The following is a 27,960-nucleotide window of genomic DNA, read 5'->3' as shown; positions in this document are numbered from 1 at the left end:
TCTTTTTTCCATTCTTTTATTACATTTGGACTTTTAAGAAACATATACCATCAGATAAACCACTATTCAGTAAAAATCTACTCTAGTTTTTGAAACGCGTATGTGTCACAAACTATGTTGCTTCTAGTCTCTAAAACTTTACTAAGAGTTTATCAGAAACGTAGGCTCCGATCTATGGGATCCTGAGCCTTGAGGTTTTAAATATTTTGACTATTGTAAAACAATTTCCAGTGGATGAACTTAATTCCCAGCTGTTTTCCTTCGAGAAAGGGCTAATCCTTTTGAAGGTATATACTCCATCACAGGAATATTCAATTCCTTCAGCTTTGTGATCTATTCTGTCTTTGGAAAACTTGATAAAAAAGTTAGCATTTCCCCCCGCCCCTGTACAATAGAGATGAATTCACCAGACCATATCCACTATTAATTGTAACAAAAGGCAGTACAGTTACGTGTGCATGAGCCATGTTCACTTTAACGACTGTTTCGTAAGCCAGGAACGACTCTAACTATGGAGACTACCTCTGGATCAATACACTCCAAGTGTGGTTGTAGGTACACTCAACACCTTAACACAACTCTTGGTAGCTGACATTGATTAAAAAGAAAAAAGGGCACGGGAACAAATCCATACTCACACATGATTACGTTCTTAAGAAGCTACTCTGGACGCAGACAGGAGGGGAACCTGCAGGGAGCTGCTGAAGGGGGCTGGGACGCGTTCAAGCTATGGCTTTGGTGAGCACCCAGGTGAGCTGTAGGAAGGCATTTGTAAGAGGAGACGCTGCAGCATTGATTCTCTAAGAGAGGTGGGCATTTTCTCAATTAATGTACATTCTGAGGCTTCAGCAGTTGAGAGGGCTAGACACAAGACCCCAAGAAGGGAACCACCTTCACAACCGCTTAAGAAGGGGGACCGTGCCATTCAGCTCATGATGCTAAATGGTCCAAAAGCCTTTGGTGGTGTGATATGGACAAGAAGACTATTATATACACAAACCACATAACACCGTTAAAACGCAAAAAACATTTTTTCATTTAAAAAAGTATTTAGAACACATAAAACAAGGCAACATTTATTCTTTTTTCTCGTCTTCTGGTACGGGATCCGTTGGTGGTTCCTCCGCGGTTGCGCTGTTGCTCTCCGAGCCAGTGTTACTGTCACTGGTCCCTTCCTCTGCCATACTGTCCACCCCCTCCTGCCCGCTCTCCTTGTCCTCAGGAGTAGACGTGCCTTCTTCCCCGTTCTGCTGGCTTTCTGTCGTTTCTTCCAGGTGTGTCTCCTCTGCAATCACACACGGTTGTCACTGTTAGTTCCAAGACCCAAGCTTACTCTCCTCACTGTGCTGACAGGCCAGAGCTGCACGTGTGCCTGGCACAGCAGCTAGTGCGACAAGGCACTCTGAGCACGTTTAAAACAATTGGGAGTTTGAAAACCATTTACTTTTTAACTGTAAATTTTGAAATCGAAACACAGATCAAATATTTTTGTTACAAATTTAGTTCCGAATTGGTGCTATGAGTATAAAATATACATCAGGTTTTGAAGACTAATAAAAACTTCACTTTTCTTTAAAAACATGTCAGCAGTAGAAATTCGAATTACAGTGACTTGTATTCCTACTGGACAGTGCTGCCGTGCAATGCTCGCACTGGATGAGTGTGAAAGCCGGTGTGGAAATGGTTTTAAGACTGCTATCTAAGGTACTTTGTTAAAAGCCACCCTGGGCTGTTTCCTGCTAGAAATCAAGAGCATGAGGTTTTTCACTCTAATAGGCTCCAACAATTTTCTGCAGTCTCTCCCCCTTCGGCTAGAAGGATAAATGCGAGTAAGGACCCACAGGCACTCTCTCTTCATAGGCTATAAAAGAGACGCAGAGGACTGAGTGTTTCTAGCTGCAAAATGAGCAAAAGAACCATACTCTAATCTCAAGCTCCTGCTTTAACCACAAAAGGTGTTCATGCTCCAAACCAGTTAAGATAAACTTGTTCACACAAAACAGAAAACGGCTCAGATAATGAAACTTAAAATCTGACTATCTGAAATATTAATCTGCTGAATGAAACTGTGTAGAATTATCTGGTAAAGTGGTTATATTCCATTTAATGTTTTCCAGATATCAAATCGGAAGTCGTGAGCTGAGAACCACGTATGCCTGTGGTCCCTCCCACTTCTTGTAATGATGGTCCTGGCAGCCTTTGCTTTTTTTTTTTTTTTTTTTGCATTTCTAGGGCCGCGCCCATGGCATATGGAAGTTCCCAGGCTGCGTGGGGGTTGAATCAGAGCTGTAGCTGCCGGCCTACACCACAGCCACACAGGATCCCAGCCGCACCTGTGGCCTACACCACAGCTCATGGCAACGCTCGATCCTTAACCCACTGAGCAAGGCCAGGGATCGAACCCATGTTCTCAGGGATACTAGTTGGGTTCGTTACCACTGAGCCATGTCGGGAACTCCCCGTTTCCCATACTTTCAGCTCAGTCCTTTGTATTACGCAGTGCACTGAGCAGGGTTAAAACATGCCATAAGGTAGGGTCCTCTCAAAATTTCAAGCAGTATCTATTTAATCAGTACCTCAGGTAAGCCTTACATGTTACTGTTTGCCTTGAGGAATGCTTTTCATCAGGAAAAATCAGTAGATCTGGAAGTCTGAATTCCTCCAGGAGGGAGTCAACAAACACTTACTGCTTACTGCGAAGGCTAGTCAATATATTTTGGGTTTTGTGGGCCAGGCAGTCTCTGCCGCAACTACCCAACTCTACTGCTGTAGCCCCAGAGCAGCCACAGACAATATGTAAACAAATGATTCCAATAAAACTTAATTTACAGAAACAGGTGGCAGGCAGGATTTGGCTGCAGGTTTTATTTGCCCAAGCCTGTTCAAAGATGACTTAAGAGCAATGACCACATCTTGTTTGAACAACTTCCGCAAAAAAAGTTAACATCTTGGGTGTTTATACCACATCAAATCCAGTTATAATGCTTTTATGTACATTTTATTTATCCTTTAGAATTCTCTCAGATACAGGAGCTAGAATACTTAGAAATGAGGAAACTAAGACTAAATCATTTCCCCAACGTCACAGTGCTAGCAGTGGTACAGCAGCAGCAGACCTAGATCTGTCTGTATCCTTAACCGTTTATAGCATCACGCTTCATATTCTCAAGCCAGGGAATGACACGAATCAATCCAGGCAAAGACCTCAAACAGCAACACTAAAGACAACACATCACTGCTGTTTTGAACCAAAACCATCGTTTTAAGTGAATCTACTGTGAGAGGTTAAGACGTGCAAAGAAGTGGGAGGGTCAGATGGAGAAGAACTCAGGAGGCAAGATTAACAGCGCGACGTCCGAGCAGCACCGGGAAAGGGAAATCGGAATTAAAGACAGCGGGAAAGACCCTGGGTTGACCTTCATGGTGGTGTGACCTGGCAGGTTACCTGTCTCCACTGGCATGCTCTCGTCTTCCTTCTTTTCTTCCGTCTTATTAGCTGCTTGCTCTTCCTCAGGAACGATACTGCTCTGGCTGCGCTCGGCTTGCTCGGCTGCCTCTTTCTCCCTTTCCTCCTGCCTTTTGCGAGCCTGTTCCTCGGCCTGTGCAATTTCAGCTGCAATTTTTTCCATATCCACTTCTACTTTCAAACCACACAACTAATAGAAAACAAAACCCAAGAAGCTCTCTTAGTGATGTTCTTTCCTCATAATCTCTGAACCAGAGACACTGTCTCAAAAGTGAGTTTCCTTGGCTAAGAACTGTACACACGTATAAGGCAGAAAAAAAGAAGCTGGAGGTCTTCTCTGAAGCTCTCAGGTCTGCAGAAATAGTTGCCCTCGCAAGGATCACAGGAGAGGGAGTTCCTGTTGTGGCTCAGTGGAAACAAATCCAACATCCATGAGGACACAGGTTCGTTCCCTGGCCTTGGTCAGTGGGTTAAGGATCCGGCATTGCCAGGTGCTTCAGTGTAGGTGGCAGATGTGGCTTGGATCCCAAGTCACTGTGGCTGTGGTGTAGGCCAGCAGCTGCAGCTCCGATTCAACCCCTAGCCTGGGAACTTCCATATGCTGTGGGTGCGGCCCTAAAAAGACCAACAAAAAAACCAACCCCCAAAAAGTACTGTTTTATATACAAACCTCCCATTTTATATTTCAGGCTGCCAAACATTACTTTTAATGTCTTAAAACAAAGTATGGAGTTCCTGTCGTGGCTCAGTGGTTAATGAATCCGACTAGGAACATGAGGGTGCAGGTTCGATCCCTGGCCTCGCTCAGCGGGTTAAGGATCCAGTGCTGCCGTGAGCTGTGGTGTGGGTCACGGACGCGGCTCGGATCCTGCGTTGCTGTGGCTGTGGTGTAAGCCAGGCAGCAACAGCTCCGATTAGACCCCTAGCCTGGGAACCTCCATATGTTGCGGGTACGGCCCTAGAAAAGACAAAAAAAAAAAAGTACAAATTGTGAACTACAGCTAATGAAGACCTTTAATGAAAAAATTGCAAAAAAATGAAAATAATTTATGACTGCCTGAGTATAAATTAAAACATCAGAGGGTTCTAGAGTCCAAGGCCCAGTACATACGTGTACACTATATGATACTTCAAACATATTGTAGTTTTGCCAGAAAATGGGAATTATTTTACCGTGCAAACATCTTACCAGTTATAGCAAAGTTAACACTGTTTCAAAGTGAACAACGTTCCTTAAAAACACTCTTTTCGGAAAAAACACAGTGATAAAAGCATAATTAACATATTAAAATTGATACCCTTTTAAGTTCATTATTAAATGAATCTGTGCTTTCCAGGAATTTCCTCTTCTTTTCCTGATGTCGCTCCTCTATTTGAAGAAGTTCAGCTTCCAGCTTTCGCTGTAAAACATATGACCAGGCTTTGTTACTACCGAAGTATCTTCTCAAGAGCAAATATCAAACACAGAAAATCTTCTTTTTTTAAGAGTCCATACTTTCTCATAGTGGGATAGATGTTTTGAATTTTTCATTTAAATTATTTATCACATGTGTCCAGCTAAGGCTTAAAAAGTGTGAAATGCAGTGGAGAGGAATGACTGAGAGGTACATGTTGAGGCATACGGTTTCTGGCCTCAGGGATTTCTATGGAAAAAAATATTTATGACAGCCGAAGAAGTTATTAGGATGTCTCAAAATTCTTAATGCAAATACTTTCTCTGCCAAAAGGCTCTGTCACCGTTTTAATGACAAACATATTAAATCTCTGGGAAACTTAGCTACTCCCTCAAGCCTCTTCCCCGAATCAGGAACAGGTCAGACTGAACATAAATTTAACAGGCACACGGACGCGTGGTACAGAATCAGGTCGCCTGGCACCTGTGGCCTAGGCACATTTTATTGTACCAAATGGTCTGTGACTTTACCTGATGAACCATTAAGGACTGGACCTGTCGTTTGAGGACCTGCATTCTAGCTGTTGTGACAACAGACCGGACGTCTGGCACCACACTCTCACTGAGGATTTCACTGATGAGGCGGTGGTTTCTCTGGAAACGGGCAGTGGCTGTATGCTTCATTGAAAAGCCATCATCATAATCTGGAAAAAAACAAGATGATCTGGAAATCAGGTCACCAGTAACCGTAATCGGGAGCGTGGAACAAGGTTAACTCTTAATTACCAAGGAGCCGGGGCCCTCACTGGTCTAACAAGTGGGCCTACAAGGCGTCCAGGGAACACTGGGGCAGCCATTTCATCATCCCGCATAGGATACACTGGCTAAGGCACTGGTTTTTCTCACCAAGTCTTTAAGTGATGGTGTGAGTCTGAGACGGTCTGGCTGAAACACAAATGAGATATAACCATGTGTCTTTGGCCTGGAAGTTAACTGAAGACTGCCCGTGAGAGCAAAACTGAGCTTTCTGCCAAATGTTTTGCTTTCTGGGTACTAATTTAAGGCCTTTACAAGGGATGATAGATAGCAACTAGCTGGTGTCTTTGTTACCACAGCACTTTAAAGTAATGAAAATGACCAGTGCAGAGAAAACAGTATCTCCAGCAAGATTCTCCAGACCGGCATATATATTTTATTAGATTAAAAAACCACTAAGGCCTTAAACATGTTTAATTCTAAATTTTACTTTTAATTTTAAACGACACACACGTTTGTTAGTGTACAAAGGTATTACACATTGTTGTCATACACTCAAATAGGTTCATATACGTATAGTTTAGATCTGGCTTATAAGCGTATTTATTTTTTATTTTTATTTTCTTTTGTGGCCACTCCTGCGGCACATGGAGGTTCCTGGGCCAGAGATTGAATCTGAGCTGGAGCTACAACCTATGTCACAGCTTCAGCAATGCAGGATCCTTAACCCACTGTGCTGGGTTGGGAATCGAGCCTGTGCCTCCGCAGAGACAAGCCAGATCATTAACCCATCGTGCCTCGGGGGGGGGGGGGGAATGTAACTCCCTATATGCTTGCTTTTAATAGCTATCACACCAGTGTGGCCTTAATCTCAACCGCTGCTCTACTACTACTAGCTGTTGACATATCTGTGAACAACCTCTGCTATTATTTACTTAATATTTTTATTTACATCAACTTACTTTAAAAAAAAAAGAGCTTATCTGGTTATTAGCAATACACATTAAAACAAAAGTTCCTCTCTGAATCACCTAACCATCTTAGGGTCCCATCAGGGGTGGGGACCACACTTTAGGTAACTCTGCTACAAAGGCCCAGGTTGTGCTGCAATGTCACAGCTGAGCGCCTCCCTTAGTATCTGGTTCCTAAGCAGTTTCTAAAGCTCTTCTTACCATAACCACCACTACAAGAACTGTTGTGTAAATTGCTTTTTGTCTCAAGAAATTTCTTTAGAATATATATGCCTGAAATTCAAATTACTGAAATAAAAGGTCTGATACTTTTACTTCTTAAGGAAGAGTTTTTCATATTCACAGTTAAGACCAAATATCTGTGCTAGGTTATCCATCTAGGTTTCTTTTGTTTTCTTCTTTTATTTATATGTCCCCAGTGCTGACCACTGGTAGGGGAAATAAACTCTTAGCAATTTGGGCCTGTCTTTCCTTGCACTTTAGTTGTCTGATTTTTGGGTGGAGGGGGGCTTATATTTTCTAATTTACCAGGTATTTACTTTATGTCATGAATACTCTCTGGAATGTCAGTTAGAAGGACCTTCACTGTCTTGTGTGGATAAGACTGCCTTTGTCTGGTAGGCCTCTCAAGAGTCTTTGTTAAAGAAGTTAGCAACTGTTTTACTCCTAGACATGCTGTCTTTCTCTTGGTTTTATGTACATTTCCACCTCCCAAGTCGGCTTCTTTCTGCTCAGTTCTGAGGGAAAAGGTCTAAGGTCTAAAGTCATTCTTATCCTGACATCTTAATTATTACCACCTTTCCTTACCAGCAGCTTTGAGATCCTATCCTTTTTTTTTTTCTTTTGTCCTTTTAGGGTCGCACCTGCGGCATATGAAGGTTCCCAGGCTAGGGGTCTAATCGGAGCTGAAGCCACTGGCCTACACCACAGCCACAGCAACGTGGGATCTAAGCCGTATCTGCAACCTACACCACAGCTCACGGCCACGCCAGGTCCTTAACCCACTGAAGGAGGCCAGGGATCGAACCTGCAGCCTCAAGGTTCCTAGTTGGATTCTTTTCCCCAAATCCTTCCAAATGTTTGTAGACTGTATCTTCTTCTATTTTTCAGTTCTGTATGTTTCCTGCATTCATTATCCAATCTGAGCAATTAAAGTCTGCATATGCTAGTGTGTCTCTAGCTTGTCGGATTCTGCTTAACATGCTCAGCTGTTTCTATTCCCTATCCTATTCTCATTAAATTACTGTATTTTGTATTTATAAGAATATCTGTCAATATTGTTGTCCATTTGAAAAAAACTCAGTTTTGTTTTTCTTGCCTGTTATATTGGCGAATTCATGTCTTTAGGTGGTATTCTTGCTTTTCTTTTTTTTTTTGTTTCTTTTTATGGGCACACCTGTGGCATATGGAAGGTCCCTGGCCAGGGGTGAAATCAGAGCTGCAGCTGCTGCCTATGCCACAGCCACACCAGATCTGAGCCACATCTGCAACCTACACCATAGCTTGTAGCAAGGCCAAATCCTCAACCCACTGAGCCAAGCCGGGGATTGAACCCACGTCCCTAGAGACAACACTGGGTCTTTTACCTGCTGAGCCACCATGGGAACTCCTCTATTACTTCCTTTCTTAAAAGTCTCTTTTTTAAGTGCTTGCAAGCTTCTTCTTTGTCAATATTATTTTAAAATGGGATCTTAAATTATTTTCTTGATGTTTCTGTTGCTTGTAGCTAGAGCGTCCAACCTTTCCCACATCACAGCAGCACACAAAGGAAATATTATTTGCATAGCACGCTTGCTATGTGGATGAGCACACTCACAGCTGGAGGTAGCTGGCTCTGAAGCTCCTTGCAGCTTCAGACCCTGCATGGCTGCAGAGAACCAGAGGTGCAAGAGCACACCTGCGAACTCTTCACAGCCTGCCAATCAGGAAGCTCTGCTCTGTGTGTGTGTGTGTGTGTGTGTATAAAATTTGTATGTGTGTGCCCTCACATGCCAAAGTGTTGTTGTGAACTGTATTTGTGAAGTCTAGCTGGATTTCTGAATTTGCTAGAAGAGAGTTCATAATGCCTCTGCCCACTCATTAACTTTCTCCCTTTAGAGTCTTTAATTCAGCCAATTTAGGGAACCAGTAACAAAGCAGAATCTAACTTGAAGGCATTTAGCTTTTTAAAGCATTTGAGGAAAAATTTTGATTGCGACTAAAAAAACCTTTCATGCATTCTGAGTACAAAGATTTTGATAAATGATAAATAGTTTTGCTATTTTCCTTTTTTCAGTTTTTGTTATTTTCTGCACGAAAAAAGGGTATCTCTTTTTCTTGTGGGAAATTCACATACAAGTCTTAAGAATTATCCAAAATATTGAAATGGCACTTAAATTATGCTTTGTTTTCCATTTAGAATAGGAACTAAAACTTAAGAGCTTTCTCATATTTCAATTTCCAGAGAAAGCATCAACGAAACCCCACTTTTTTTTTACCATCTGGATCTTCAGCAGGCTGAATGCTCATGTAAGGTTCTCCTTTCTCCATGCGAGACTGCCTCTGTCGACTTTCTTCCTCTAAAGCAGCTTCTGCACGACTTTTTGCATTTATGTAAGCGAGGTATGCGGGGGAATTGTGATAGGCCTTCATAGATTCATTGTACTCTATCTGAAATTCAAATTTTTTCAGTTTTAGAATTAACATTTTGTAGGTTACATCATCTCATTTGAATATCAAAAGACATGCCAATAATCTCCTTTTTACAGACAAGGAGTCTGAAGTCAAGAGAGATTAAGTGACTTGACCCAGGCAGACAACGCCTCAGTGTAGCCTCCGCCCTCAGATGGGATTTTACGTTTCTTTTATAAATAATAAGTGTATGATTATGAATTCTACATTGTACCCATCCCACTATAGTCCCCATTCTACCTTTTCTGCTTCGTATTCGTTTAAATATTCTTGTTTTTCTTCATCAGTGAGATCTCGCCACATGCCACCAATAATCTTGCCAATCTCCCACAACTTTAGGTCAGGGTTGGAAGCCTTTACTTGGTCCCAGACCTTGAAAAGGAAAGAGTTGAAATTTTAGTATCGATGCCTAAAGACACAGATCTTTAAAAATACTTTAAAAAAATTTTATGGCTGCACCTGTGGCATATTGAAGTTCCTGGGCTAGGGAGCGAATCCAAGCCACAGCTGCAACCCATGCCACAGCTGCAACCTACGCTGCAGCAATCATGGATCCTTCAACCCACTGGGCTGGGCTGGGGGTCGAACCTGTGCCTCCACAGTGACCCATGCCACTGCAGTCCGAATCTTAACCTATGGCACCACAGTGGGAACTCTGTGCTTCTTAATATAGAAACCTTTAGTCAACAACAAAAACAGTAAGTATCAAATCCCTGGGTTCTCATAAACCCGCTGCAACAATCATCAAGAGTTCGCCACTGGAGCTTGGACCCCTCCAATCACTGCAGACACTTACAATGAGCTAACTCCGTAACAGTCTACTTCCTAAAAACTCAGGAAAGCTTAGCAGGAATGTGGTTACTTTGCATAGAGAATACACCATATCATCACACACATACACAACAATTATGACCAAAGACTTAAATATTTTTAAATAGTGGTGAAAACAGCTAAATGACCTTGTCTTTAATAAAGATATCAGCTCTACCATTATTTTATATTATTTTATTTTTTTTGCTTTTTAGGGCTGCATTCTCGGCATATGGAGATTCCCAGGCTAGGGGTCCAATTGGAGCTAGGGCTGCTGGTCTATACCACAGCTGCGGCAACATCAGATTTGAGCTACGTCTGCGAACTACACCGCAGCTCATGACAACAACGGATCCTTAACCCCCTGAGTGAGGCCAGGGATCGAACCCAAAACCTCATGGCTCCTAGTCGGATTCGTTTCTGCTGTGCCACGACAGGAACTCCTCTACCATTATTCTAAAGTAATACATGGAGTTCGCATCGTGGCTCAGTGGTTAACCGACTAGTGTCCATGTGGACGCGGGTTAGATCCCTGGCCTTGCTCAGCAGGTTGAGGATCTGGTGTTGCTGTGAGCTCTGGTGTAGGTCACAGACACAGCTCAGATCGCGAGTTGCTGTGGCTGTGACACAGGCTGGCAGCTATGGCTCCGATTCGACCCCTAGCCTGGGAACCTCCATATGCCGTGGGTGGGGCCCTAAAAAGACAAAAAATAAATAAGCAAATAAATAAAGTAATACAGAGGTTCATCATCCCCCCCCCCCAGAAGAAGAAAAATTCAAGGAAGCACGAAAAAAATAAAAATTATCATAGGCTTATATTTAGAGAGAACCACTGTCTTCTAGGCTTTTTTTCCCCTTCAAACTAACGTGAAGTTGCTACTATTTTTATAAAACTAAGATACTAATACATGTCTTGTATTCCTTTTGTCATGTAACATGTTTCTCATGTTACTAAATATTTTCCCAAAGACTTATTTTAACTGTTTTTTAAATCAAGTTCTTGTTGGATTGCAGTTCTGGAATTTTGAAATCAGAACTAATTTTCTTTAAAGACTGCAATTCTTTATCCTTTCCTCTGATCATGCACCAAAAGGCTGGCTAAGCCAGTCTGAAAGCTGATAAAGCAACGAGGCAGTCCATTTCTTGCTGGCTCCTGGGCACCTACCTTTCTGCTGTACCTCATGTAGGGCATCAGCGGCTTATCTGGTGGCTTTGGGGGTTTTGGAATCGTAATACCAGAGGATGCCTACAAAAGAGTTAAACACATTCATTACTCAGTTGCAAGAAGCTCACCAGCAAACTGAAAAGAGAGCCCCTTAAAAAATTCTAATGCGCCTTTCTTCTACTCGTCCATGGATACAAGAGTCTTAGATTTTCTTCACTGAAAATAGCTATCACTGCAAATTCAGAAATGTTCGCATCAAAAGAAAACAAAGAAAAGGACTGGGAGCACATAAGTTTTTGATACGTTACTTAGCAGTTAACTGCCACTGCTTTGACAACTTGGCTGTAAGAACAAATAAAATATTACACAATAATCCATACAGCAAAAATATATGGTTATACACAGCAAATGCCCCAGACTTAGGACATTACCTGGCACCCTTTTATTTTGCTGAATTTACCGTTAAGACATACAGTCAACACTTGATTATCTCACCGGAAGCTGAACTCCTTCAGCTCTTATCACTCCCCGCACTGCCTACCGGGACTACGGACTACTCGTACTGTTTCAGGGACGCAGCCCCCCATCAACAACAGCCACCTCGAGCTCTACTTCCTAGGTTCGAACATGGAAAACGAAAAGAACTTAGCTCCTCCACTCTGACTAGAGATTTTTTATCTTTCTTAAAGTTCAACGTGGTATTAATAGTGCTTTCTTATAAAAGGAGATCAAAAAGTGTGAACTGAAGTCAAGCCTTTTTTTTTTTTTTTTTTTTTTAGTCATAATCACCGTGTAGGAGCGAATCAGTGTATCAGGTTTACCAGGAACAGAGAAATGGCAGGGCTCGATTAAGTTATTTTTGAGAATGTTCTATCAAGAATTTCTACTAAGTAAAAAAAAAAAAAAAAATTTCTGGTTTTGTGGGGAAGACAGAGGGAGGAAGGGAAAGGAAAACAGAAGAAAAGGGGAATGAAAAATAGTTTTTAAAAAGGTAAAGAAGAAAGAGGGTGAGCAAAAGAAAAAAAGGAAAAGAAAGAAAGGAAAGATCAGCTCTTTCGAAGGGCTCAGTCTAGGCAAGAGACACCAGACAGCTCCTAGCGGGCACCCCACCATCTCCAAGGCAAGGGCGCCTGCTTCTGAACCCAGTTTCATCTCTATGCACGTGGTTGCATTTGATCCAAGGTCCCCGAATCAAGTCAGGGCTGAATCACACCTGTTTCCCCAAATTTCTGAGAGACTCCTGATACTGATTCTTCTGGCCAGGCTGGAGGGAACAAATAAATGCTGGCTTCACACTAATATCAAAAGACAGGAATCAGCAACTCCCTTGAAGGAAACCAAGGTGACAGTCTGTTCCCTTGCCCTGAACGATGCTGCTGTGATAAAACCCAAGGGAGACTCCTCCATTCTGGGCTGAGACCCCAATTATAACCTTAGTGTTCAACCAAGGGCTCAGGGACTGGCGGGTCTGTAACCCCTTCCCCAGCTGCCGAACACTGCTTCTTCCTGGGGGGGGGGGAGGTTTCCCTTCATCCCTATAGACCTGCCAATAACTCTGCTTCTTCATACGTGGACTTATATGAAAGTATTTCACCCTGGAAGCAGTATTTCCTCTCTTCCCACTCCTCCCATGTATTCTTACCACACCTCCTGCTGATGCCCATGGACAGAGCTCGTCTTTTTAGCCAGCACTGGGCGATGGGGTGAGGTGAGCCACGGGGGAGGGCAACCGTCACGGAGGTGCTATGAACAGCCAGTAAGAGGAGATCTGTCTCAGGGCTGTGGGAGTTCTTTGGTGCGGGGTGGGGTGGGGGGGAATTTCTACAAAACTAACCTTATGTTATAAATTCAGAGCAAGAAACACAAGTCTGATTCTTTAGAGTTATTAAAAAGCATTTCCAACTTATATCCAACACAAACCTTCAGAATTCCACGAAGGAGGGTACAAAGAAAGCTGGAATTGGGCCAATAATTAAAGCTGGTGTAACAGTGTTGACAACTTTTCAAAAAAGAGGTAAAGAATTCCAAAACATCTATGTTTAATATGAATTAAAACACTTTAAGAACAACGTACAGCAATATTTGCTCTTTGATTTTTTTCAAAGAACGGTATTTTAAAACAATGAATTTACTTATTTCTCTTCTGTTCTCCCAAAGGAAGGCACCCAAATCCTTTACAAGGTGAGGTCTTATTCTCATTACACTGATTAGTCAATTTACAAATACAAACCAAAATAAACCAAACCCCAAACAACAACATAAAGTTAAATTCTAGCTGGTTTTCAAGATAAAGGTTGGTATCATTAAACACCTGTAATTTATTAACCATCTTAAACAGACATCTTTCTACAATGTCTCAAACGTTTCTCCACTCTTAAAAAAAAAAAAGAAAAAAAAGAAAGCAGTTTGCTCTGAACACACTTATAACAACCACTGCTTTGCTATAAACCTCTGGTTTGAGGTGTGAAAACTTGTTGGCCCCTTTATTAAGTGGCCTGGTGGTTATGTTTTCAGAGGGCATGTCTCCTTTTTCAGCTCTTTCTTCCCCTTGCTGCTCTCAGGAAACCTTCCTCTAGCACAACTGTCCCCCTTTCCCCCTGGCAATGGGTTGGGGGAAAAAAGCCATCACACTCGTTAAGACTGTGCTTACAGGAAGAGGAAGGTCCTGGGAACCTCCGATGAACACAGTCCATGATTTTGTGAAACTGTGGCTACTCAAGAGACTTTTGTTCTTACTTCCCCACTTTTAGCTGTAACTCCGGTAAGATCTTAGTTAAAGTTTTCCTCTGGGATGGAATTTCCATGAAGGCACAGAAACGAGCTGCTTTTAACATTTCTGTCTCAGTCTGTTTTCACACTTGTCCTTAAAAGAATGTTTCACATCATCTGATGAAGAACTGACTAGAAGTGAATTCCATCTCATAGCTCCTGTAAGCACCCCAAAAGGTTTCAACACGCCATGTATACATATATATACACACATATATGGTGTTTATTGTCTAAAAACTACTCAGGTGTACTGCAGTCTTTGGGAAAACATGGTCTGTAGACCCTACAAGAAGCTACTTCACAGGGTGTCACCGACTCATTCCTTCAAATCTATGACTTAAAGCAATTTGCAGACAGTAACACCAAAGGGGAGCGTCCTGCAAAAAGTAACACATTAAGTGGGGTCATCTTAAGCTGTACTTTTATAAAGGTCAAAATCAGATTTACTGAGTCCTAACAGAGCTTAAATTAGGTATATTTTTTAAAAATTAGTGTAAGACTTTAGGCATAACTAAATTTCTTAGAGAATGACTCAATGACCTGAGAGGTGACTGATAAAGTTGTAGTGGTTGGGATAAACACACAAAAAAACACCCACATTTTCGAGGAGTTTTAGGTTAAGTCTACAGACCACTCAGATTACATTTCAGTCTGGCTTTGAAAGGACAATAGTACAAAGAAAACAACCGTAAAGAACCAGAGCACTAACTTTTCCATGCTCCACAACCCCCCATACTAATCTACCCTGAAGCTAGTGCCTCCCCTAAACACTGGGGTCCAACATTCCCCAGAAGGAAGGGGGACAAACAGATCACTGGGCTAGACCCTGAGACGGTGACTGCACTTTCCCTTTTCCTTAAGTCTCCACTGAAGGACCTCACTTTATTAACAAAGAATACATCCACAGATACATCCGCGCTCAGTACAAAATGCTTACAGGAAACTGAAATACAAATGATTCGAGTATTACAGTTACCACCGCTTCTTTTCCATTAACACAGATAATCAAGAGCTGACTGTATAGCGCTACATTAAAATGTGATCATATTTTTATTTACTGCCCGTGAATAATTTTCTGTATTAACACATATGACCCAAAATTGATTCTGCTCCTTGTTTAAATTACAATGTTCTTTATCATTGGATAACTTGGCCGCCCATTACACTTGTGAAATAACACATTCAGGCCAGGGAAAAACAAGTATCGATGCACATAAAAATTGTATGCATTTCGCAATGCATACATACACACACTTGGTCAGAATTCTTTTCAGATACCATGAAATGTACATGGCACATAAAACTCAATATGCTTATGAAGTACAAATTATGCAAGAAACAATGAAAAATTTAGACAAACAAAACCTATCAAGCTAAGCAATATGCTTACCAAGATAGACATACAGTTGGATAATTACAAGCTTTCTGCTCTAGCTTTACTACAGGGTGAGAGGGCTTTTTCGAAGTCACACTAAATGAATTACTTTATGAATACAGCAAACAAAAACCAGGCATTAAAAAGTTAACAGCCATTCAGGGTTGTATAAATTCTCACCAATACCACATTCCAATACATGTTGGTATTTGGCTTTTGGATTTATTATTTATTTTTGGTAAATCATCTTCGCAGTTATTTGCTTCTTTGGTATCTAAACCTCCTTAAAGTTTAGATGATTCTCAAATACAAAGTCTGAAGTACATCATCCAATTTTGGTAACTTAGGCTGACCATTTAAATGAAACATACTGGAGTTCCCATGATGGCTCAGCGGAAACAAATCTCATAGTATGTATCCATGAGGATGCAGGTTCCATCCCTGGCCTTGCTCAGTGGGTTAAGGATTCCGTGTTGCCGTGAGCTGTGGTGTAGGTCGAAGACGTGGCTCGGATCTGGCGTTGCTGTGGCTCTGGCGTAGGCCGGCAGCTGCAGCTCCGATTAGACCCCTAGCCTAGGAACCTCCGTATGCCATGGGAGCAGCCCTAAAAAGACAAATAAATAAATAAATAAAACATCCTAAGTTTCAGAAATTATATCCCTTATTGTATGGGTTAAAATACACTTCTAGCTCTAGGTATCTATAGTAATTCAAACTGAATTTCATCTGACTTTCGTTCTGCAATTCTTTGAAGTGACATAAAAATCTTTTTAACTAGAGAGCAATGAATCTCAGGTCAAATGTTAAATCCAAAAGACAAATAATTATGTGCAGCAATTCAAACTTGTAGGGCAGTCAGCAAAAGCCAGGTATGTAAGCCCAGCCCTTATTAGGAAACTGAATTCTTGAGCCAATTACCTTAAGGGAAAGATACTCTCCATCTCAAAAAGGGCATCTTACCCATAGGAATCCTAGGTTTGTCTACATAAAATATTAGCATTAAGTGCCCAAGGCTTTATCTCTAGCAACCACCAAACAGAATGAATTCTCTTCTTTTATATACATATCCAGATCTCACTATTTTTTTTGTTTTTCAGTGTAAGATTGCACAATGAATATTTAAAATAATTTAAAAGCCAGGTGAAATTTTTTTTTTTAAATGGCTGTGCTGATGATTCAAAAGGACCTAACTCTGAAGGCATTTCTGGTCAATTCCAGTTGTTTGCCGGATGCTGTAATAGTTGATTCTCCTACCGTGACCCGGCTGTTGGTGCCCGGGTTCCCTCCCAGCCTGTAGTTGTTGTAGGCGAGATGACTGTATGGATTGTATCCCACAAACCCTGGTGTGCTGGGCATTTGCTGATGGAAACAAATGAGACAAAAACACGAATGAGAAATGAGCTCAAACGAGGAAAACACAGAAATGAAAAATGATCTGCATATGGCATGCAAAAGCAACCTGAATTTAAACAAGCAATGATGGATTGTAATTGTTCTTTTTCTTTCATCAAAAAACCAGTCTGCAAGTGGTTTTTTTTTTTTTTTTTGCTCTCTCTTTCTTTCTCTTTACAGGGGCAAGTGGTGTTTGTGTGAATGTGTGGTTGTTTGGGGGATAAGCAATAGACTGAAGTGTCTCAAACATTCAGGATTACTTTATGGTCCATAGTATGATATAACAACTTAGCAATATATGTCTGAAATAGGAAAGCTTGAAATGTGATCATCTAGGAGTCTGAAAACATTTTACATGCAAAACAAACTATGATTTATTTGACAATTAATGAATGCTGCCAATGTATTTATCTACCAAAAACAAAAATAGGAAATGGATCAGTTTCGATGACAGCTTTAAATCATTTTATACAGTGTGAGAAATGAGAAGAGATTCAAATTAGGAAGCCAGAAGTTGTCAATAGAAAAGAACATATGTGGGATTCAATGGATGTCACATACATGATTTCAAAACAAAGACTTGTAAGAAATGCATGGATTTCATTCTGGGGGTACTGCCTGATCTTTTTAACCCAGCTATTCCTTTATAGGCTTTCTTTTCCATCTCTTCTTTGATCCATCATCCACAGGTCAATCATGAAAACTTTCTGCATTTACTTTTAATGTGAACTACTTTTCTAGTAGACAGAGGTGAAATTTCTCATCTAGTTTCCGGATAGCTCTAGCTCTTTCAAACCACAAGTGCTTGTTGCAGCAACAGAATTTTTGGCTTGTGTAAATTATGATGTGATTACAAATGGGCTCTTATACAGCAGTGCCCTGTGTGGTTACTAAAATGACATCCAATGTTCATGAGAATCAAGGTATAAGGCATAAAAAGGATGTAGCAAAGAGAGACCAAAAGTAGGGTATTTTACCCAAGGAAACGCAATCAAAACAAGGGACAGTAATTTCATTTTAACATGCAATTAACAGGATCAGTGCTGATTTGTATAATGTAAAATAAACATAAAGCATCCCAACTAAGCTGTAGTTGATATAAACTCAATTTTCTAAAACATGCCACTGCACGTATCCGTACTGTCCAAAAGAAAGACATTCCAGCAGATAAAATATTTGATATTCTTTAGAAGAGAACAACTCATCAATTTCTAGTCTATGTAGTTATAGGAGACGCAAATCAAGCATATATAAGTAGGCAAAACAAAGATGAAATATCAAAGGCACAAAAGAAATGTATTATTACTTGTAGTGGTACATTTAGGTGGTGGTGGTGGTGGTGGTGATGGTGGTGGTAGAAGAAATGGAAAAAAAAGGAAGGAGGATAACTCGTTTAATATCCATCCTGCTGGATGTCCTAACCCCTAGTCTTCTGTATTTTATGTGTAAATGTGAAATTATAATGGTAAAGAAGTATGACTAAAGAAAGATAAAAATATTCCCTTCTACATTTAAGAAGTCATAGGGTTCGCTTCTGAGCTATTTTTATTATCTCAAAAAAATCAAGTTTGTCTTCAAGATATTAAACACCGTCAGAGGTAGTGTTTGTGTCAAAATGACACCTTCAAAGGCTGCATAAAAAATGCTATTCACTGTTCAACATTATGAGGCAATAACGTAAGAAAATTAAATTAGGGAACTAAAAAAAAAAAAAACCGAAACTAAAACATTACAATAATACCATTTCCAAAAATGAAGTACGTGGTTAGCTCTTTGAGGTCAGGAATCTCAATTGTTCAAGTCCACCTGTATAGCCACTAGCAGAGTGCCAAGGAGATGGTCATGAGAAATGTTCTTTGATTTAGGAAAGAAAACAAACCAAACACAGGACTTTAAAATCTACTGGAAGTACCTTTAGAGACTGCATGTTATATAAATTGAGCTGGGAACGTGTGATACAGCATCTTTTTTTAAAAGCATCTTACTAAGGAAAAACAAATTGCTGGCAAACAACAAAACATACAGCTGAGGGTTAGTAAATAAAAGTTTATCTAGTGGAGAAAACAAAATTACACAAGGGTCTAATTAGTAAACTAGCCTGAAATTTAAGGGTAGGGGGTGTGGAAGAAGGGCTAACAGCTTTAGTTAAAGAACTACTTTTGTAGGATATGGTCAATGTTAACAGTGTTTTGTTTCTGTTTTTAAACAGCAAGGAATCCATTTCAGGAAGGCCTGAATAGTTACTGTTAAATCTGTTTTGTGGACAATTATTTTACATGCTGACCAAGCTGGGTCAGAGCTTGCTGGGTGAAAAAACTAGTTCACAACTATTATTGAGACACTTTGAAACACCAATTCTCAAACCAATAAAATACTGTTTATGGAGTAAAATTCAATAGCAGGATCTGACCCACAGATAATGAAATCCTCACTTGAACAGCTTGAAAATAAAGATTTACAGTAAGTGTTATTAGAGAAGTTTTGTTTGATTTAACATGAAAATTATATATAGACAAGGAGAGAAAAATGTAACCAATTGAAGGTTAGGTTTAGAAATAATGAATGCCAGAATGAACATTCATTTCATATTAACTTTCAAGACTCTTAATAGAGATTAATAAGAAAGAAGTGCTAAACTTGTCACCTATTCCCAATTAAAAAAAGAACTGAGCATAGGAGGTTGGCATTTCAGCAGTATGTTTCTTTAAACATTGGGGCTGGTTCGAGGTAAGATGCAGAGTTATTCTATTTAATAGGAAGCACTGCTTTTTTTTTTTTTAGCTGAATTTTTCATCCTGTTGCTGTGATGACTGAGTGACTGTCACTGGAAGACATCTGGGTTTTTGTATCAAGGCCAGACTTGGCTATTACATTAACAAGAAAATTAAAACTTACTGTTGCAGGAGCTGGGGTGGGAGGTGGGGCATAAGATGGTCTTTCTGTTTGAAAGAAAATAAATAACTTCTTGTAAACAACTGAGATATAATACTATGCAACAAAACTACCAATGGTCCTGTTTTGAAGAAAAAAAATGAGAGTATTTTGGAATTCCCATTTGCTAGGGCATTAGTCTCTTATTAATATAGATTGATAAATATAAAAATTGAAACTTACTTGACATTTTGGAAGATTAAGTTCTCAGTTCCTTAAGAATGAATCTGAGACACTAAAATAAAAAAAAGAAAAAAAAAGAAAAAAAAAGATAATCAAAACTCGGTAAGCAGAAGAGAATTTTTCCCTAAAGAAAAGGGTAGTTTAATTGGTATTTCTTAGTAAAATTACATTATCTTCTAGTAATCAAGCTTTTTAAAATTTTTACTAGCCTTTAGGTCATTTGGTTGATCAGAATTAAATGACTAAAACAAATTACTGGGGATATTAAAAAGTAATATTAGGCATGTACTCAAAAGGTTTTTTTTTTTTTTTGGGATACCGAGCCACCTCTTGTACTGAAAACATTTTGCCGATGCCATGGCAATACTTAACCAGATTGATAAAAATATAGTGATAATAGAACGTGATGTATTATCGGGGCCTACCTCAACAAGGCCTACCAGATCAGCCGCAGCTCTGCCTTCCTTTTGGGACAACAACTTCTATTAAAATGGAGCCGTATTTTATTCCGGGAGGCAGTGCAAAAGGCAATTGGTGTGGTCGTGAACTTTACATTCTCTTACGGTGATAAATAGCTTTATAACTGCTGGGAATACATTTTGAGAGTCTCCCTGAAAAAACTCTTTATTAAACCTTCTCAGCCCGTTTCAAAATGTAGCTTCCTCAATGGAGCTTTCCTGACAAATCACTTGTGCAGAATGAATTGCTTCCTCATCTGCACTCCTACCCAATTTACACAGCTCTATGGTATATTAAACCTGTTCACATGGCTAGACTGGAAACAGGGACCATCGAATTCATTATTGTAGTCCCAGGACCCGCCTCAATCCTTGAGGAATTTTGTCTTGGTATTACCAGCTCACTGCGTGACTGTGCACACACGAGCATCTTCCTTACCTCAAAACATATCACACACGGTGCCTACAAAGACATGTCATTTTTTTTTTTTTTAAAGGCAAACAACTTGTATGACTATTGGAGTACTTTCATCCAACATTATGTGAAACAAACATGATTTTAGTTTTTTGCTTCTATTTTGCATTTGAAGGGAATTCCTGAAGCATTATGAATAAGAGGCATGGTGTGGAGAAAAAAAAAGAAAAAAAGAAAAAAAAAAAGGTGTTTTCTCAATGGCCCGACCTGGGAATCTCTCTCTCTCCTTAAGGAACAGGCAGGAAACTACTGAGTCAGGTGCAGATTTCCTCCCTGCTCACTTTCAGGTAGGCTGTCAACGTCCAGTAGGCCTTGCTGTGGGGAGCCCTGACAATAACTGCCACAGACTCCCTGGTACATCACACTTGATTGTTAATACTTTAAAATTACTGATCTCCTTTGCTAGACTCTAAACTCCATGAGTGAGCTTGTACATTTGTCCACCACCGGATCCATCCCTGGATCCGGTGCCTGGCTTAAAACCCTAGATAAGTATTTGAATACCTTACACCGGGACAGGCTTATTACTTCCACCATCTGGTTTAACAGTCACAACTACCAACGAGATGTGTGTATTCCCATTTTACAGAGGAAAAAAAGGGAGTCTCAGCGAGTTTAAGTAACCTGTCCAAAGACACACCGCCAAAAAGCGCCAGAGTTGGGTTTCAAACCCAGGCTAGTCTGTTTCTGAACCACATCGTGAGTCCTCAGCTCGCTGCCTGAAGCAAGGGGAAACAACCTTCCTGGGGTTGAGGAGCACGGGCTTGGCTTGCCCCAAGGGCTTCCTCTGAGGTCGTATCCTTTAGGTTTGTTGTGAAGGATGCACTTGAGCAGCAACTCTACTAAAGAGGAGTGGGCAGGGATGCTTTGATCAATTTCGCGGGGTTAGTGGAAGGGGCGCATCTGGCCGCTAAGAAGGAGCCCCAGATGGGACTGCTTCCCCACCCTCGCTCCGCTAGGCCTCGGAGAGGCCGCAACTGGCCCCTGGCTCCGGCCCCGCGGCCGAGCCTGAACCCCAGCAACCCCGGGGAACTCCGGGTCCGGCCAAGCCAGGACACCATGCCTCGGCACCCTCCCAACCCAGTCCGGCCCAGTCGGGAACACTCACCCGCGGGCAGAAAAAGCGCCCGCAGCTCCGGCCTCGCTTCCCTTTGTCCCGCGCACGCCCCGCCCCTCGCGTCCGGAGCTTCCGCACTCGCACTTTCAACACTCTTCTGAATTCCTTTCCAAGCCCAACCAGACTCTCTTTAGAAAAATAAACCTTCTCGAGGGGGCGCGGTGGTGCTTAGTACAGTCAAGGATTTTTTTCAGGCTCCATGTGTTCCTCAAAACTCCCCGAATTTGGGCATTTGCCAGCCGGCGCCGATTCGTCACGGCGGAGAGGGCGGAGGTGGCCCGACCGCGGGGCAGGCCCGGACCCCGGGCCGTGAGGAGCTGGAGCGGCAACCGGTGACGCGGCGGGAGGTGCGAGGCTGCGCCGAGGGGAGGTGGGAGCGCGGCCTCGGCTTCCCCGCGCGGGGCCGGAAGGCGGCGGGAAGCGCGCCCGGCCGCGAGCCCCGGAACCACTGTGGCCGCGCGGGACGCGCGCCACCCTGGCGAGGCTGGGGCTGCGCACGCTCCCGCCCCCGCGGGTTTTTTTTTTTTTTTTCTTTTCTTTTTTTTCTTTCTTTCTTCCGGTCTTCGTTCCTGTTTCTGTGGGAGCCGGAGTGTATACGTCAACAAGTCGGGGATGGAGGCGTGGAGCGCCCGGTTCGCCGAGTTTGCGTTGTCCCGCGCGCCTCCCAGGGCTTCCTGCCTTAAAGGCTGGGCAGGAGCTTGGCGAAAGCACCATGGCACTTTTCTAGTTCTCCCAAGCGCGAGCCTGGTGTGACTGGCACAGGTTTCTGATCCAAGGCCCGGAAATGTTAATCCTCTTGCCCCAGGTTGTGTACCCTTGCAGCTCTTGGCAAGGGTCCCTGTCCCAAGGCGTCTTGGCTCATTTGGTTCCCTCCCCTGGGAACGACGGTTTTCAGCTTAAATGCAAGTGACCTTCTGGATCCAGCTCAAATTCTGTTTGTGATGCCTTTCGGAAGCTCTCTTCTCCACCCTTAATCCCTCCTCTAACTCCCAAGGTTCTTTGGTAGCATTATTATAGACTTTACCTGATACATTGTATCAGACTGTCTTTGTCACCTTCCATTTAACAGGAGAGCCTCCAAAGCAAAGGTTCAGTCTTATGCAATGATCATCTTGGCATCGCCAGTACCCAGGAGGAGCTTGACTAACCTACACGTTATGGAGGCAGGTTCTGGCCTAGACCAGGGCTCTTTCTACTAAATCATAAATAAGTTGGTTTACTGAATGGATAGTAGCCTTTCCTGAGATATATAAACACTTGGCCGATGTTGCGGGCCACAGTGGAGGGAGAAGGATCTGAAATTACCCGAAAACACTGTTGACATTTAGAGTGACTGCGTGAATTCTTCCGCTACCCTTAGCCGCCATCCGCCATCCTGAGTGTGCCATCAGAGACTAGGGCAACTCTAGAAGTCTGCCAAGCCAGAGAACGAGTGACTCTCTGTCTAGTTCTTCCACCTCCAATATTTTTATACTCATGATTAGACATGAGTGAAATTGAAAAGCATATTGAAGGGAAAGACTGAAAAAGAAATCATCAAAGAATAATGGGCAGCCTGAGTGGTGCTTGTGGTAATGTACACGAAGTTGCTTTTTTAAAATATAAAGGCATTGGAGTTCCCTGGTGGCCTAGTGGTTAAGGACCTGGCATTGTCACCCAGAAAGCTTTGCACACCACAGGCATAGCAAAAAAAAAAAAAAAAAAAAGGAAAAAAAGAAAAAAGAAAAAAAAATACACCCTCCCCCCACACACATACACATGTATTCATTCCTGGGTGCTAGGAACAAAGCATGCTAGTGGGAAATGGGTGGCACAAAGATGGTAGAGAAGGGAAGAAGGGGATCTCAGAGGAGCAGTGACATCGATATCTTTCTCACCTGGTCCGTAATCAGATGTCACTTTCTCAGATTTTTCCTGACCTATTTAAAATTGCAACTCATTGGCCAATCTCCACTCTATTTATGGTCTGTGCTTTGTTTTTTTCTACAGTGGTTATCACCACCCAACATAGCCGTTATGTGTTGATTTTGTTGTCTTTTTCTTCCCATCAGAATGAAAGCTCCTTGAGAGTGGGGACTTTTGACACCTAGATGCTCAACATTTGTGGGGAGATACTTGAATGGCTATCTCATTTTCTTCTCTTTCGTCTTTCTCTACTCCAAAGATTTGCAAAATTAAGAAAGGAAGTATATAGACAAACTATTACAGAGAAAGCCCTAGAAATCAAGACCAAAGAGTGAAATATCAGAGTTCCCATTGTGACTCAGTGGAAATGAACCCAACTAGTATCCATGAGGATGTGGGTTCGATCCCTGGCCTCATTCAGTGGGTTAAGGATCTGGTGTGGTATAGGTTGCAGACGTGGCTTGGATCCCATGTTGCTGTGGCTGTGGCTGTGGCTGGCAGCTATACCTCTGATTTGGCCCCGTGCCTGGGAATTTCCATATGCTGCCAGTGTGGCCCTAAAACAAACAAACAAAAAACAAACAGTGAAATATCCAGCAGGATGGACTCTACTTACACTGAGTTGCTGTTTTTTTCCCCCCAGGCAAACATGGGGACATAGGACCTTGCGTGTACAGGGATATTTATGGGGACCACAGGACAGACTTTTGGAATGGTGATTATTCCTGGAAAATATGGGGTGCATCATTAATATGACTGTTCACGCTACATGTAACTGTAAAGTTGGGAGCCCTTGCAGGTGCCTAATGGTAAACCCCAGAGATAGTCTTAGGACCATGTAGTTTAATTTTCTTTCTGGCAGCAAAATCCGGAAACTTGGCCTGCTTTCCTCTCTGATGCTGTTCAAACTTCCTTAAGGGTCGTCTTCTTTCCAACCAGGGAAGCCAGAGCTACTAAGTGATTAAGCTGGGACTGAAACCCAAATGTCTTTGATTTCTTTCCATAGTGCTATGGGGAGAAGCTGGGAGGGAGACAGTTGGGGGCAAAAGAGAACCACGTCTGGGAAGGAAGAAGAGGAGAGCATGGGAGACAACAAGGAAAAACCCATAGTCCTTGGACTCCTAGTAGTCCGTGAATTGGCTCTAGGAGGTTTATTCCTTTAAAATCCTTTAAAATTGTACACAATTTTTAGGGGATTTTTCTTCTTTTTTTCTTTCCAAAACAGAGGGTTTCAAGTTGAACAGAGAGGTCTGTGACTCAAAAAAGATTTTGTTTTTTGGGGGTTTTTTTGATCTTTTTTTTTTTTTTTTTTTTTTTAGGGCCACACCTGAGGCATATGGAGGTTCCCAGGCTAGGGGTCAAATCGGAGCTGTAGCCGTTGGCCCTAGGATCCGAGCCACGTCTGCAACCTACACCACAGCTCACAGCAATGCCAGATCCTTAACCCACTGAGCGAGGCCAGAGATGGAACCTGTGTCCTCATGTAAAGCAGTCAGATTTGTTTCCACTGAGCCACAACTGGAACTCCTCAGAAAAGATTTTGAACCAAACACTGAGCCATGCAATTTACCTGTAGTTCATTTAGTGCCGTTGTTCAGATGTTTGGTGTTCAGTTTGTTCTACTTTCATGTCATCTCCAGTGAGCTGATACACATAAGTGCTCTTGTCCTTCTCTCACTCTGTCTCTTTTTTCTTTTTCAGTTGCACCGTGGCAAATGGAAGTTCCCAGATCAGGGATCGAATCTGAGCTGCAGCAGTGACCTATGCCTCAGCTGCAGCAACACCAGACACTTAACCTGCTGTGCCACAGTGGGAACTCCTTGTTCTTCTCTTTTTAAAATGGATTTTTTCCCCCTTAAAATAGGGAAAGGGAGGACAGAACTCTGTCTGAGCCAATTCGCTTATAAAAGTCTGGCTATAGGAAAAACTGTGAAATAAGCTAGTTTCCTCAGCCATTTCTGTGAAAGAAGTGATGGCTGTTTCAGTTGCTGTCACTAGAAACAGTTATGAAATATTGAAAGTCATTTCCAGGACTGAGTGATTAATGATCTTTTCTAGACTTTGACAAAGTATAGTTTGCTTTTTTTTTTTTTTTTTTAGGGCTGCTCTGGTGGCATATGGAAGTTCTCAGGCTCAGGGTTGAATTGGAGCTGCAGCTGCTGGCCTACACCACAGCCACAGCAATGGGGGATCTGAGCCTCGTCTGCAACCTACACCACAGCTCATGGCAACACCAGATCCCCGACCCACTGAACCAGGCCAGGGAGTGAATCTGCATCCTCTTGGATACTAGTTGGATTCCTTTCCACTTTGCCACAACGGGAACTCCCAAGTATGGTTTGCTTTTACAGCTTTCTGCATTGCCATCAAAACACCTGGGGATTTGGGACATGAACTTTGACATGTGGAGTGAAAACAGAGGAAGTATTTGAAAACAGGGTGGTCCTGGAGAATCTAGGGAGTGGTCTGTCATCCAAAGATAACCATAAATAACCCCCTTATTTGAGGGTTTAGGGCAGGTCTCAGCAAACTGCAGGTGTAGGCCAGATCCGGGCTGCCTCCTGTTTTTATAGTCTTATTACGACACAGCCATGCTCACTTATTTGCCTATTATTTGTGTAACAGCTGTTTTCAGCTCCAAGGGCAGAGACGTATAGTTGCTACAGGGAGTGTATGGCCTGAAAAACCTAAAATAATTGCTATGTGGGTTTTTACGAAGTTTTCCAACCCTTGTCTCGGGTCTAAGTGGGTGAGGGAAACTGGAAAAGACTCGTACTGATTTGCACATATGCCTTATGTCAAAATGTTTGTTTGTAGTGTGCTCATGAATATTGGCAATCTGTGTGTACATGACGGCCCTAAATTATAAACACAGAACCAAATTCTACCCTATGCACGAATTTTCATTTCATGTGTTGCTAATTTGAGTAATGTGTGTATGCATATTATTTAAAGTTTATTTCTGGCCCCTGCCCCAGAACACCATTCCATTTGAAAATTTCAGATTATTTTAAGCATTTTTCTTTTTGACTTTGGAGAACATTTTGTGTTTTAAACTGTCATGGTAGAACAGTTCAAATTGAGTAACTCATTGGAAATGAACAGTTCTTCTGGCAGTAATTGAAGAATTTAAAAAATTCTCTTTACCTCTTGTGTTTTGAAGTATTAATTACTGTCAGCTATCACTGTCCTCACAAATTCTTCTCTCCCAGTGACAATTTTCATCCAAATAGTACTGAGTTGTGTTTTGCCAAATAGTTTCACATTATAGCAGTAGTAGTATTTTTTTTTTTTTACAGCTGCACCGGTGGCATATGGACGTTCCCAGGCTAGGGGCTGAATTGGAGCTGCAGCTGCAGGCCTAGGCCACAGCCATGGCACTGCTGAATCCAAGCCGTACCTGCGACCTATGCTGCAGCTTACGGCAGTGCCAGATAATTAACCCACTGAGCGAGGCCAGGGATCGAACTTGCTTCCTCACGAATACAATGTCAGGTTCTTAACCCACTGAGTGGCAGTGGGATCTCCCACATGTATATTATTTCAAACAGTTCTGTGAGGTAGGCAGAGTAGGAATTGTGACCAGGCACCCTCTTCCACTTTGTTTTCAGGTGTGAAAATGGAGGCCCAGGGAATTTGTGATTCCTCTGTGGTTACAGGTGTCATTAGCAACAGCCCCAGGGCTGGGATTCTACAAGCGTTGGTAGCTGGAATTAATATTTACTGTTATATTTTGTTATGGAAGCATATCTTTGAACCATTGTACAGAGATTGAAGAATGTTAATTTCTGTTCATCCATAAAATGAGGATAATATTGTTCATCTCGTAGGATTTTTGTAAGGATTAGAGAGTGTGGGTGAAGATGCCGAGTATAAGGCCAGAAGCAGAGTGAGCACTCAGTAAATGGTGGCTGCTGTTATGATACTTTCCCCAGGTTTATGGGGTTATTTTTATTTTAATTGGAATATGTCATTTATTAGAATATGCCATTCTTAATTTTTCTGTTGTTAAAAAAAGTGCGAAAATTGTGCTCTGTCCACCATGGCTGCAGTTTTCTTCATTCTCCAAACCAGCTAACAATATTGGAACAGTTAAATTCAGTACAATATCTCAAACTCAAATA

The 27,960-nt window shown here is 41.9% G+C and overlaps 1 protein-coding gene and 1 long non-coding RNA gene across 3 annotated transcripts in view; one reads left to right on the top strand and one right to left on the bottom strand.

Annotated features, from left to right (window-relative positions):
• On the bottom strand, nt 1-22,062 carry SMARCE1 (SWI/SNF related, matrix associated, actin dependent regulator of chromatin, subfamily e, member 1). Of its 2 annotated transcripts, none has more exons than XM_047759155.1 (11): nt 21,923-22,062; nt 19,882-19,933; nt 19,663-19,706; nt 16,567-16,734; nt 11,232-11,312; nt 9,497-9,628; nt 9,064-9,235; nt 5,391-5,563; nt 4,765-4,866; nt 3,446-3,656; nt 1-1,285 (listed from the first exon to the last, which is right to left on the bottom strand). In XM_047759155.1, exons 2-11 carry the CDS (start codon nt 19,886-19,888, stop codon nt 1,077-1,079), a joined length of 1,299 nt encoding a protein of 432 aa, XP_047615111.1. In that variant the 5' UTR covers nt 19,889-19,933; nt 21,923-22,062; the 3' UTR covers nt 1-1,076. The 2 variants fall into 2 exon arrangements, with proteins under 2 accessions (XP_047615111.1, XP_047615112.1); XM_047759156.1 differs by having other exon boundaries at nt 16,630-16,734; nt 21,923-22,042.
• Nucleotides 22,063-22,214: 152 nt separating this feature from the next.
• LOC125115234 (uncharacterized) overlaps nt 22,215-27,960 on the top strand; it is a 108,948-nt gene continuing 103,202 nt past the window's right edge. The window contains exon 1 of the long non-coding RNA XR_007132011.1: nt 22,215-22,278. This is a non-coding gene — a long non-coding RNA (uncharacterized LOC125115234). The remainder of the gene's footprint in view (nt 22,279-27,960) is intronic.

The sequence above is a fragment of the Phacochoerus africanus genome, chromosome 14, assembly GCF_016906955.1.
Source record: "Phacochoerus africanus isolate WHEZ1 chromosome 14, ROS_Pafr_v1, whole genome shotgun sequence".
Taxonomy (NCBI): Eukaryota; Metazoa; Chordata; class Mammalia; order Artiodactyla; family Suidae; genus Phacochoerus; species Phacochoerus africanus.
Note: the sequence above shows the minus strand (reverse complement) of the source record. Positions and strands in the feature narration are given on the sequence as shown.

Excerpts from the sequence above, each read along its gene's own strand:
- SMARCE1 (XM_047759155.1), bottom strand. Across the intron at positions 9,236-9,496 it reads ACGAATACGAAGCAGAAAAG|ATAGAGTACAATGAATCTAT; the intron begins GTAGAATGGGGA and ends TTTGAATTTCAG. Across the intron at positions 5,564-9,063 it reads GCCTGCTGAAGATCCAGATG|ATTATGATGATGGCTTTTCA; the intron begins GTAAAAAAAAAG and ends GTTTTTTTCCAG.